Source organism: Rhinoderma darwinii, chromosome 13 (genome assembly GCF_050947455.1).
Source record: "Rhinoderma darwinii isolate aRhiDar2 chromosome 13, aRhiDar2.hap1, whole genome shotgun sequence".
NCBI classification, from domain to species: Eukaryota; Metazoa; Chordata; class Amphibia; order Anura; family Rhinodermatidae; genus Rhinoderma; species Rhinoderma darwinii.
In genome coordinates, this window is record NC_134699.1 from 17,140,204 (window position 1) to 17,152,688 (window position 12,485).

The window sequence follows — 12,485 nt, forward strand, 5'->3', positions numbered from 1 at the left end:
AGTTTTTTCTTTGTAAAAGAAGTAAAATATGATTTTTTTTTTCCCCTATTTTCTGTTGTCTAATACCTGGGTGCGTCTTATAGTCCGAAAAATACGGTACTTATTTGTTGGAAAATCAGACCAGGCGCTGGCCAGCATCGGGACTGTGTGCCATGACCCGGCAGTAGTTCTGCTCCTCGCGCTGCCCTCTAATGCATCCATGTCTGCGGGGTCCATTATGCTGGCGTCCCTGGTATGAATTCGGACCGCTGCTATAGATGATTGTATGACAGTATCCATATATCCTCTGCAGTGTACATGTGTAGGTGCACTGTAGAGTCTCATTGGCAACGGTAAATTGCTCAGGATGAATGAAATCTGCTATTGCCACCCAATGCATGAATGTACAATATACTGTTACATAATCTTCTTATGCAGAAAATCAGAAGAAAAATCATTGGCTTCACTTATGATAACTTTAGATAGAATTCAGCCACACACGTCCCCTGCCACAGCCACTGCAAGTGGCATGTAACATTACAGAACGACTCTCCGCTTGGCACCATCGAGAAAAAACCTCTCTCTGTTGTTCATATATCCTATTCTTGCATAAAGACCGGGTTCTCCGGGTGAGACCACACATGTAAGCAATAGGCTTTATGTCATCATATTTTTAGATCATGGCCTGATTTAACCTAACCACCCCCCCTCCCCCAAACACACCCTACTCTCCGTCCTTACTCACTGTAACATGTTTGTTTTTATTAAGGCATCACGCTGTCGAGCCCTTGGAATTTGGGGTTAAAATATTGTTGGCCTGTGGTGGTATAGCTTGAATCTCCAGGATCCCAGTGCAAAGTCTGCACCACGTGATGCCCCAGCCATTGTGTGCAAAGACTGTGACATGCCGTGATGGGCAAGATTCATTATAAATGTAGAGTTATTATTTATATAGTAAGCTTAGGTTACCGTTACTATCTTATCATAAGATCCCACCTTTACACCTCCCTTTGTAAGGGTATGTTCACACGCCCTATTTACGGACATAATTCAGGCGTTTTACGCCTGGAATTACGGCCAAAGCGTCGGCAAACATCTGCCCATTGAATTCAATGGGTCTTATGGTGTTCTGTGCAGACGGTCTTTTTTTTTTTGCGCCGCTGTCAAAAGACGGCGGGTAAAAAGACGGCCGCCTCAAAGAAGTGCATGCCACTTATTGGGACGTAATTGGAGCCGCTTTCCATTGACTCCATTGAAAAACAGCTCCAATTACGTCCGTTATGGACGCCGCGAAAAACGCTAGTACATGCAAAAACGTCTGAAATTCAGGAGCTGTTTTCTCCTGAAAACCGCTCTGTAATTTCAGACGTATTTTACTTTTGCGTGTGAACATACCCTAATACTGCCGTTGCCTTAAAGGGGTTTTCCATTAATCATTATCACCTAACCCCTATGTAAATGATTGAAGCGGTGGCCGAACATGCGCATGAACATACTCTATTCCTATGGGGCTCCCAGGAACTGCAAGGCAAGCCCGTTCTCGTGATCAGTGGGGGTCCCAGCGGTCGGACCCCCACTGATCAGATATTTATCACCTCTCCTGTGGAGAGGTGATAAATAATGCTTATGGGAGAACCCCTTTAAAGAGAAGTTGGGGGTCTTTGGGACTCATTGGGGCACCAGAGCCTGGTATGACTGTAACCTCTGTATTAGCTGAACCTCTTTTTGACAGGTATGCTTTGGCTGTGTTGCACCCTAGTACTAAAAACCTAAAATCTAAAGATCCTTAGACGAACTTCCAACATCTGCATCTTTATTTATTTTCCAAGTTCACAAAAAGTACGTGCCAAAGAGCGATCTGTACAATAAGGATTATTGTTTGAATGTGTCTGAGGGGCCAGGTGATTGCCTCTCCCGTGTACGGTATTAAAGGTCTCCCTCCAGGTCAGCCGCCCTGCCCTGCTCAGTCATCTCTCTCCCTGTATGAGGCAGGGAGGGTGCGTGTAAACCCCTTCATGTTCTTAGACCTTTTATAAGGAGTGGCAGAGGGGACGATGCGAAGGCCGAGCATCTGAAAAAGAAATTATATGGATTGTGTTTCCTCTTGACATCACGCCGAAAAATCTGGGGGTTTAAAAAGTGTTTTTTGTAGCTTAGGATCCAGTTCTTACAAATGTCTGGGGAGTTTTAGCTAGGTTTTCAGACGCTGCACTGAGATCAACCTCCTATAGTATACGAGTATCCTGAGTATACAGACCATTTATATGGAGCAATGCATACATTAAAGTGTAGCTAAATGTTCGACAAACTTCTGACATGAGTGACATATCGGAAGTTTGTATTGGTCGGGGTCCGAGCACTGAGACCCCCACCAATCGCTAGAACGAAGCAGCTGAAGTGTTCGTGTGAGCGCTCAGCTGCTTCGTGTCTGTTCGGCTTTTTCCGGAAAGCCGATGTATCGGAGTACCGGCTCATAGACTTTCTATTGAGTCCATACACGATACATTTATATCCGGAAAAAGCGGAACAGACACGAAGCGGCTGAGCACTCACACAAACGCTTCAGCTGCTTCGTTCTAGCGACTGGTGGGGGTCTCAGTGCTCGGACCCCGACCGATACAAACTTCTGATATGTCACTATGACATTTCAGAAGTTTGTCGACCGTTTAGCTACACTTTAACGCTTCTGCTGCCGTGAGAATTTAAACACTTTTGACATACACAAGTAATACCTGAATATTAAAAAAAAAAAAAAAATCACAATATACCCCTATACACATTGTCAAAATTCCACTTTACACTCACGGGCGCCTTCGTGCAATTTTGCATCAAAGTGTCAAGGTGTGTGTGTGTGTGTGTGTGTGTGTGTGTGTGTGTGTGTGTGTGTGTGTGTGTGTGTGTGTGTGTGTGTGTGTGTGTATATATCTCAATCAGAAAAACTCCTCATATTTGTGGCTAAAAGTCTGACACAAGCAAAGCCTGAAATGCACAACACCTCCTAATAATAAGTCGACAATTGGTCTGATAAGGTGCAGGGGATTCACCATGGGAACCGCCCCCCCCCCCCCCAAAAAAAAAAAAAAGGCTGTCATGAGGCACATATCCTCTGTGATTGGTTGCAGGAGACTGTCTGTTCTGGCAGCGTCTCCCACCGTCCCATTTAAACTTCTGTTGGTAGATGTGGCCCGACATCATTAAAGGTATCTCTTTTTAAGTTTTAGGAAGAAAAATGGTTCTACAAAGTAATTGATTGCACTATATGAAGAGAATATACGTGAAGAAGTAACATGGGCTTCTGTGTGTGCTGCTTCCTCGCTGGTTGTAGACTTCTACAGATAAGAGAGTTGCTATGCTAATTTCTTAACTTTTATCCATAGGACTCTGCGTCATGACACTTCCCAAATGACCGCTAATTGCAAATTTAATTAGTTAGATTCTTCATGTAATGTTTACATGTATATGAATCCGCGTATAGCTAGAGCTACGCAGATCCTGGATCATCTGTCTGCTGTCATATATTGCGCTTCTTACCAGTGTGAATTACTACTGATTCATTGACTCATTCAAATCAGATCCCCATCATATGAGGCAACATCAAAAGTTACATAATATATCCTATAAACGTACATAGTGTAGAGTTATAAATGTTGCTATTAGTATGGTCACATACTGTGCACATAAACAGTCAGTTATTCTCTACCTGTCCTGCTAAGTGTGCGTTTCTCGGGCTTCAGCCGGCCTACGGTATCGAAAGAGATTTCGGTATAGAAGAAGATGGATCCCAGCTTTTAATTCGCATGCTTGACTTTTATATGTGGCAGGAGAAGAAAATAATACTGTGATGGCAGACATTGGGGGACAGTTAGGCAGCCCCCATACACATTGCATCGTTGGCCCATGCCGCTAAAATTTATTTTTCATTGTTTTAATCCTCGACATACATCAGCCAGGGGTCTGGCGGCCTCATAGACACGAGTTTAGATAATGACTGGTGGGATTTACCTAAAGTGTATGGGAAGCTCACTTTTTAGCATTAGCCACCGATACAGATTAGACTCCTGGCTACAGGTCCCACAGCAGGATCCAACAATTCTCTATTTTGCATGGGCGGCTGCTCGTTCCTCTTGGTAAATAAGATGGGTATACCTAAACCCGATCGTATTTTCTTCCCCCAAGATAAGTTGGCAGAAATGTGTGCCCATTTTTTATCCCACTCTCATCATAGAAATCGGGTGCACATTCCACTGACAGGAGAAAACGATCAGCCAACCATTATCTATTTTCTATGACAAGCTTTAGACTGCTGTTCTTTATTTATTTGTTTTCTCTCGGGTTTTTTTTATGGTTTTCCTCCAGGTATAAGCAGTGTCGGCTAAAGATAATCAAGTTTCCTGAAATTCGATTAGATCCAAATAAATTCGCTGTGAATCACAAGTTCCCCCGATTTCCCTGTCTGACTATCTGATGTCTATTGAGGACTGTATCCTGGAACACATCAAAAAGTCAAATAGGGCAATCGGGGCACTCGCGATTCGACACCTAAAAAAAATACCATACTGATTGCCCCTGGTTTTCCGTAGCGTCGCCTGTGATTGGCTGCTATGATAACATGGGGCAAAACAATGTCATCTCAGGAGTCCAGCAGGGACGTGTTGCTACGAGAGACCAGATAAAGTGGGGAGTATGTTATTTTTCCTTCTCTTCTCCCCCTTTTTTTTTTCTTCCCCTGTAAAATATGACAACCATTTTTCCGATTTATGCGCCGCAAATCCTGTCTCAGATTTCGGCGAATCACCGCATACATAACGTCTACATCGCAGAAAGTCTTGTGATGACCGGCTACCAGAGAAATAAGAGATGAAAATGAGGTGGAGTTAGGTCATGTTTGCAGTCAAAGAACAAGTACCAATCCCCTGCGTGGCCAAAAAGAATGGACTCGCTCACTTTGCAGAGCTGCTATTTTGTATGTCAAGCAAAGAAAATAATCACCGACCACCTAGTTCTCCCCATTTTACTTATACAGCCAGAGCTATTAACATACTGGACCGCTGTATGCAGCAATTAGATGAGTGGTCTCCAACCCGCTGAGAGTTGTAGTTTCACCACAGATTGGAAACCAGTCAATTCGGAGGAGTTTTTAGTGCTGAATCTTTGGGCGGGGTTAGGCTTTTCACCTAAATGTGTTTTGGCATGTCCAAAGCTTTTTTTTTTTTTTTGTTATAAAAAGCATGTCACACATGCGTTGGCACTTACCGTCATAAATGGCTGCTATGGAAGTTGCCAACTACTGGTGCATAGAAAAGTAAATGCAGACAAGCATCGCTTCACATTGCAGCACGCTCCAAGTCCTGGACTGCCTTTTAAAGAGTCTCTGTCACCACATTATAAGTGGCCTATCTTGTACATGATGTGATCGGCGCTGTAATCTACAGGGTGGGCCATTTATATGGATACACCTAAATAAAATGGGAATGGTTGGTGATATTAACTTCCTGTTTGTGGCACATTAGTATATGGGAGGGGGGAAACTTTTCAAGCTGGGTGTTGACCATGGCGGCCATTCTGAAGTCGGCCATTTTGTATCCAACTTTAGTTTTTTCAATGGGAAGAGGGTCATGTGACACATCAAACTTATCTAGAATTTCACAAGAAAAACAATGGTGTGCTTGGTTTTAACGTTACTTTATTCTTTCATGAGTTATTTATGTCATTATGGGTGTCAGGTCCGAGCATTCCTAGATGAACAGTTTCCTGGAAAGTGGATTGGTCGTCGTGGGCCAGTTGAATGGCCCCCTAGGTCTCCCGATCTGACCCCCTTAGACTTTTATCTTTGGGGTCATCTGAAGGCAATTGTCTATGCTGTGAAGATACGAGATGTGCAGCAACTGAAACTACGGATACTGGAAGCCGGTGCTAGCATTTCAAGTGGTCAGAAACTTGTAAATAACTCATGAAAGAATAAAGTAACGTTAAAACCAAGCACATCATTGTTTTTCTTGTGAAATTCTCGATAAGTTTGATGTGTCACATGACACTCTTCCCATTGAAAAAACTAAAGTTGGATACAAAATGGCCAACTTCAAAATGGCCGCCATGGTCAACACCCAGCTTGAAAAGTTTCCCCCCTCCCATATACTAATGTGCCACAAACAGGAAGTTAATATCACCAACCATTCCCATTTTATTTAGGTGTATCCATATAAATGGCCCACCCTGTAGATTACAGCAGTGTTTTTTTATTTAGAAAAACGATAATTTTTGACGGAGTTATGACCTAGTTTAGCTTTATGCTAATGAGTTTCTTAATGGACAACTGGGTGTGTTTTACTATATGACCAAGTGGGCGTTGTGGAGAGAAGTGTATGACGCTGACCAATCGGCGTCATACACTTCTCTCTATTCATTTACACAGCAGGTAGTGTTCTTATTACATCACTATGTGCAGCCACATACACACACAGTAACGTTACTCAAGTGTCCTGACAGTGAATATACATTACCTCCAGCCAGGACGTGATGTCCATTTACAATCCTGACGCTTCTGTAGCGTCTGTGTGAGATTTCCAGCAAGGCAAGCGTAATCTCATTTTAAATGACAGTTTACATCGTAATCTCGCGAGATTATGCTTGCCTTGCTGTAAATCTCACAGAAACGCTACAGAAGTGTCAGGATTGTGAATAGACATCACGTCCTGGCTGGAGGTAATGTATATTCACGGGCAGGACACTTGAGTAACGTTATAGTGTGTGTATGTGGCTGCACATAGCGATATAGCTGTATCGCTATGTGCTGTGTAAATTAATAGGGAGAAGTGTATGATGCTGATTGGTCAGCGTCGTACACTTCTCTCCACAACGCCAATTTGGCCATAAAGTAAAACACGCCCAGTTGTCCATTAAGAAACTCATTAGCATAAAGCTAAAATAGGTCATAACTCCTTCAAAAATGATCGTTTTTCTAAATAAAAAAACACTGCTGTAATCTACATTACAGCGCCGATCATATCATGTACAATATAGGCCACTTATAATGTGGTGACAGAGCCTCTAAGTAATTGTATTTTTTTTTTAAAACACTCCTTTTTGGGCCCTGTTGATATATTAATACCAGCAAGAGAATAGACATTTAATATGGACTTTCTCAAACATCCGTATGGCACCTGAAAACTTCATATGATCAGACTTGTGGGGACCAATGACCATATTATTGGGTACATGGTGCAAGGGACATCTGAGGGTCACCGTATTTCTAGCTAGTCTGCCCCTAATGAATTAATAGTTCTATTTCTTAATATTTCTAGTCTGACATCCCTAGCTCTCAGCATTATTCATCACGTCTTGTCCGTACTTGGTAAGATATGATTATTATATATTTTATTTTTGACATTTCCCCCCAGAGATCTGAGCCTACCCCCACTCCAAAGGACTTCAACTTTAAGATACTGAGTGACTGTGGCAGTGTAATGCGACTCCAGGCTAGGAAGGCCGGCCAGAAACTGGAAATCAGTGCTAAGGAGGAGCGAGGCAAGGAGGCAGGACTCGGGGCTGCTTACACACAAAGGCTCCGGAGACAGAAAGGGAGAGAAGGCGAAGTAGAACAGGAATATGAACAGGCACAAGTAGGTTGCAGAGCTGATGATAGAAATTGGGACAGAGTAGCGACGATCGTGAAGGTGCAGCCACAAGGAGAGAGATCTCGGCAGTAGGGGCAGGAGTTAGAGGGTGGGCAACTAGGCGGGTATAGTCAGTGGATGCCATGCCAGGCTTCTGGAGCACGATATGTGTGGGGAAACAGAAAAAGTACCAGGCAGAACCTGAAGTGGCTGTGGAGCAGGAGGTCCAATGTGCCAGGAGCCATGGGCTGACAGCCTTCAAGAAGATGGGTAAGTCTTGTCTATCCATGCACCTTAATGACGAGATGGTGGAAAAATAGGTTGTACGTACGCAGCGGAGACCTGGGGGTAGTGGGGGGTTGTTACTATACAAGTTATTTATTTACAGTCGTGTGTTATGTAGGAAAGCACAAAATGAATAACACGGACTGATTTGAGGATTTACATAGAATATAATGATAAAAGGACAGTAAATAATTGTATGTAGATCGGCATGAGTCTGATGTAGTCTACACAAACATTGAGATCACCCTCACACCATACCGTCCAATAGTGTGTAGTCACAGAAGGGTCACATTAGATTTGACTTTTATGGTGCCAGCGAAGGACGAAGGTTTATGCATCGAGAGAGTAAATCTGAATTGGAATAAAACCATGGTTGCCATGAAATTCCAGCGGAGACCTTGGCAGTATAAGTGCAGCCACTCACATTGGAAAGTATGTGCACTGCCTCTTACTTACACCTCTCAAGATCACAGAAAAAACAAAACATTCAGACGTAACATCTCACCTTGCCCAGTGGTTATCTGCTGGTATATATACGGAGGCACACCTACTAGGTGAACGTGTTACCGGAACTTCCTTAGAAATGACTAAAAACATCTTTTAGGTCACACTTGCATTTAAGAAAATGGAGAAAAAAAAACTATAATCTGCAAGGTGACATTATCTCCTCTGTTTGTTTTACTTCATTTTCTTTAGGGAATACACAGGAAACCTATAAACCAGTCGTTATAACTTAATTATGAGACTGCACGGTGATGGCTTGCCTGGTTAGCATGGAAGCGTATTTATCAAAGTGTGTGTGTGTGTGTGTGTATATATATATATATATATATATATATATATATATACATACACACACTGATCAGCCATAACTCTCAAACCACCTGCCTATAGACCCCCCCCCCCCCCCTCATGCCACTAAAGCAGCTCTGACCTGTCAAGGCATGAACTCCACAAGATCTCTGAAGGTTCCTGTGGTATCTGGCACCAAGATGTTAGCATCAGATCCTGTAAGTTATTTGGTGCAGCCTCCATGGACCAGGCTTTTGATTTTCCAGCACATCCACAAATGCTCGATCTGCTTAAGATCTGGGGAATTTGGAGTTGGCATCTTGAACTCCATCATGTTCCTCAAACCACTCCTGAGCAATATTTGCAGTGTGGCAGGGGCATTATCAATGCTGTTAAAGAATACTGTTGCCATGAAGGAGTGTACTTGTTTTTCGACCATGTTTAGGTAGGTGGTAAGTGGCTTTCCAGCAGAACATTACCCAGAGCATCACACTGCCTCTGCCAACTCGCCTACCCATCGTGCATCCTGGTGCCATCTCTTCCCCAGGTAAGCGGCGCACATGCACCCCGGTCGTCCACATGATTTAAAGGAAAACATGATTTATCAGACCAGGACGCCTTCCATTGCTCCATAGTCCAGTTCTGATAATCACGTGCCCATTGCAAGCGCTTTCAGCAGTGGACGGGTCAGCGTCCGCACTCTGACTGGTCTATGGCTACACAGCCCCAAATGCAGTGAACTCTGATGGATTGTGTGTTCTGACCTCTTTCTATTATAGGTACCAGTAAGTTTTTCAGCACTTTGTGCTACAGTAGCTCTTCCGTGGGATGGGACCAGATGGGCTAGCCTTTTCTCAGCACGCGATTCATTAAACTTTGTATGTCTATGCCCGGTTTACCGGATGTCCTTGCTTTTGTTGGGTACTAACCACTGCATACTGGGAACGCCACAAGGCCTGCTGTTTTTTTTTAGATGTTTTGGCTTTTGTCAAAGTTGCTCAGATTCTTACGCTTGCCCAATTTTCCTGCCTCCAGCACATCATCACACAACAAAATCAATTACTGACTGTTCACTTGCTGCCTAATATATATATCTCACCACTTAAGGGTCTCTGGAGCGGCATTGAGACGGCACAGATAACTAATTTCTAGTTAATGGCCGTGCTTTGTTGTGGGTAAAACGGCGGTTTACCTGTAAAATCGTGCAGCGATGAAGAGTGGACACACTAATGGCTGCACGATTTTGCAGGTACACAGCCGTTTCACCTGCAGCAACCCGCGACTATTAACCTCCAATTTTACAGCCGCGCCACACGGAGTGGCGGTGCATCTGTCAGGCACTTTGCAGTTATGTCTATACCACTACGTGGGTCCTTACCTTAACGAGTGCCGTTTAAATCAGATAATTAATGTTGTTCACTTCACCCATTATGCTGTCGGGTGTAATTCGTAAATCCTGTTTCCAAGCCCAATGGGGCGACTCCCATTTTTTTGCTCTATATACGTTGCTCTGATGCACGGTCGCATTACTGCTATGTGAATGACTCTGTTAGAACTAAGCTATTAGGTCACATGACTGACAACAGTTAACATCCACTCTGCTGTCTGTTTCCAAGGGCAACCAGCAGAATTTTTAAAGCCAGCTCTATGTATGAATGGAGATAAAGATTGAATATCTGGACACTAAGGGTATGTGCACACACACTAATTACGTCCGTAATTGACGGACGTATTTCGGCCGCAAGTCCCGGACCGAACACAGTGCAGGGAGCCGTTCTCCTAGCATCATACTTATGTACGACGCTAGGAGTCCCTGCCTTGCTGCAGGATAACTGTCCCGTAGTATAATCATGTTTACAGTACGGGACAGTTGTCCTGCAGCGAGGCAGGGACTCCTAGCATCGTACATAACTATGATGCTAGGAGCCCGGCTCCCTGCACTGTGTTCGGTCCGGGACTTGCGGCCGAAATACGTCCGTCAATTACGGACGTAATTAGTGTGTGTGCACATACCCTAACAGTAATGCTAAATATTTTACATTATCCAACTTCTGTAGATTTAAGCCTGGATATGTTGTTGCATGTCATATTCTGACTTGAAGCTTCGTTTTATTGCTACTAGGATTTATTGAATTGCATTTTGCAATGCTGTATGTTACTTTTTACCAACCGACTTCATTCTGCAACTTTTGATATGTTTCTCATTACAATCCATGCTGACAATTTATAATATGATGCTCAGGAGCAACTAACAGGTTGGCACGCAGCGGATCTCTGCCTATCAAAGTGTGTCAGTAAGTGGCAGAGAAGTTAGACTGCAAGCTCCTTGGTGGCAGTGCCCAACATAATGTAATTATATGATACAATGATCTAGATCTTTCCTGGCTTTATTAAAATAACCTCTATGATGTCATCTATTTTACTTATCAGATTACACCTATTGCATGTTCATGGCCGACTTTTGTGACGTTACCTCACACCACTAGCCCATTGTTAAAATACCCCCCGTCTTCCTTCTGTGGGCAGCCTATCCCAACCCGTCTTCCAGCAGTGCTCTGGGTAGGCTGTCATGTCAGTCATCCACACGCTCTGTATTCCACACAATACAAATTTATTATCGTGTCCCATTCCCCACTATCCTTTTTTTTTTCTCTCTCTCAAATGAAGTGCACAATCGCGGTGTGAATATAGTCCAATCGTAAGCCCCACGTTGTTTCAATGTTATCAAAGTCGCTCCCACAGATCTTCTCATAGACCTCACCCGAATTAATGAATCATTTTAAGCGATGTATTTAGAGTGGAGTTCTCATAACTGTAAATAAGGGTGGAGCAGGGTTATCAGCCCTCCTAAAGCAGCATCTACAACCCTACACTACTCCAATCTCAGAGCCCTCTGCTGTACCGTTCTGTATTCGGTGGGAGGGCCGGCTTCACTCTACAGAATGTCAGCAGATTTATTTTATTTCATTATTGATTGCACATTATTATTATACGGATTATTGCTGCTAACGTGATTACAGTGGATGGTGTTTGTCTATCACTACTGCTTCTCTGCATGTGACACGGCGGAGTTTATGTATAGATTACTAATTTCCCCTGACGCCTATCGTAAGACCTCAGCACAGTCTATAAATGGTGGGAGTCGTGTGACGTCAGCCTGCTCCAGTCTATACGTTTTATCATCCTGTATTTTAGGAGCAGGCGTTGGCCAGGACAGCATGATTATTGACCACACGGTTGCTAATTTATGGTGTAGGGCACAAAATACAGCCGTATACACACCTGCTGTTGTTGCACTGGGACATTTGGTATATGAATAATAAAACACGCATTTAGTAAAAGTTGCTGGAGGGTTATTATTGAGTCCACTAAAGTCGATGGCAGGTGGAAAACATTTCCTGGAAACCATGTCCTGCAAAATAAAATCTAAAATCAAAAATCGTTCTTCCTGTTAAGTGGGTGGAACTTGAATCAGGCCGGGATGACATGGAGAGGGAGCGTTTTGTGAGCAGGTAGAACTTTCAGTCACTACTTCTGTAATCACTTAGACAGAATGTAGTTTAGTTACAGGCAACCTAAAGACAAATCATGTCCGGTTTAGTCACGTGTCCTTATATTTTTGTCAATTATAAAAAAAAAAAAATGTGACGTGACATGTCAGAAGTTTTGATGGGTGGCCGAGCAAGCGGTGTAGGGGCTCATAGCCTATCCACTTTTAGAGGAAAGCCTATCAGGAACTATGCGGCCCAGCGCTCACCCGAGTGCTTCTGTTGCTTAGTTTTAAGCTTTCGGTGGAGTCTCCGTGTTTGGACCCCC

The 12,485-nt window shown here is 43.5% G+C and overlaps 1 protein-coding gene across 1 annotated transcript in view; it reads left to right on the forward strand.

Moving 5' to 3' along the window:
- The first annotated feature begins 7,511 nt into the window (after positions 1 to 7,511).
- PLCD3 (phospholipase C delta 3) overlaps positions 7,512 to 12,485 on the forward strand; it is a 61,162-nt gene continuing 56,188 nt past the window's right edge. Inside the window, exon 1 of the mRNA XM_075846997.1 lies at positions 7,512 to 7,862. Coding sequence (XP_075703112.1) covers positions 7,736 to 7,862 — 127 coding nt within the window. The 5' untranslated portion in view covers positions 7,512 to 7,735. The remainder of the gene's footprint in view (positions 7,863 to 12,485) is intronic.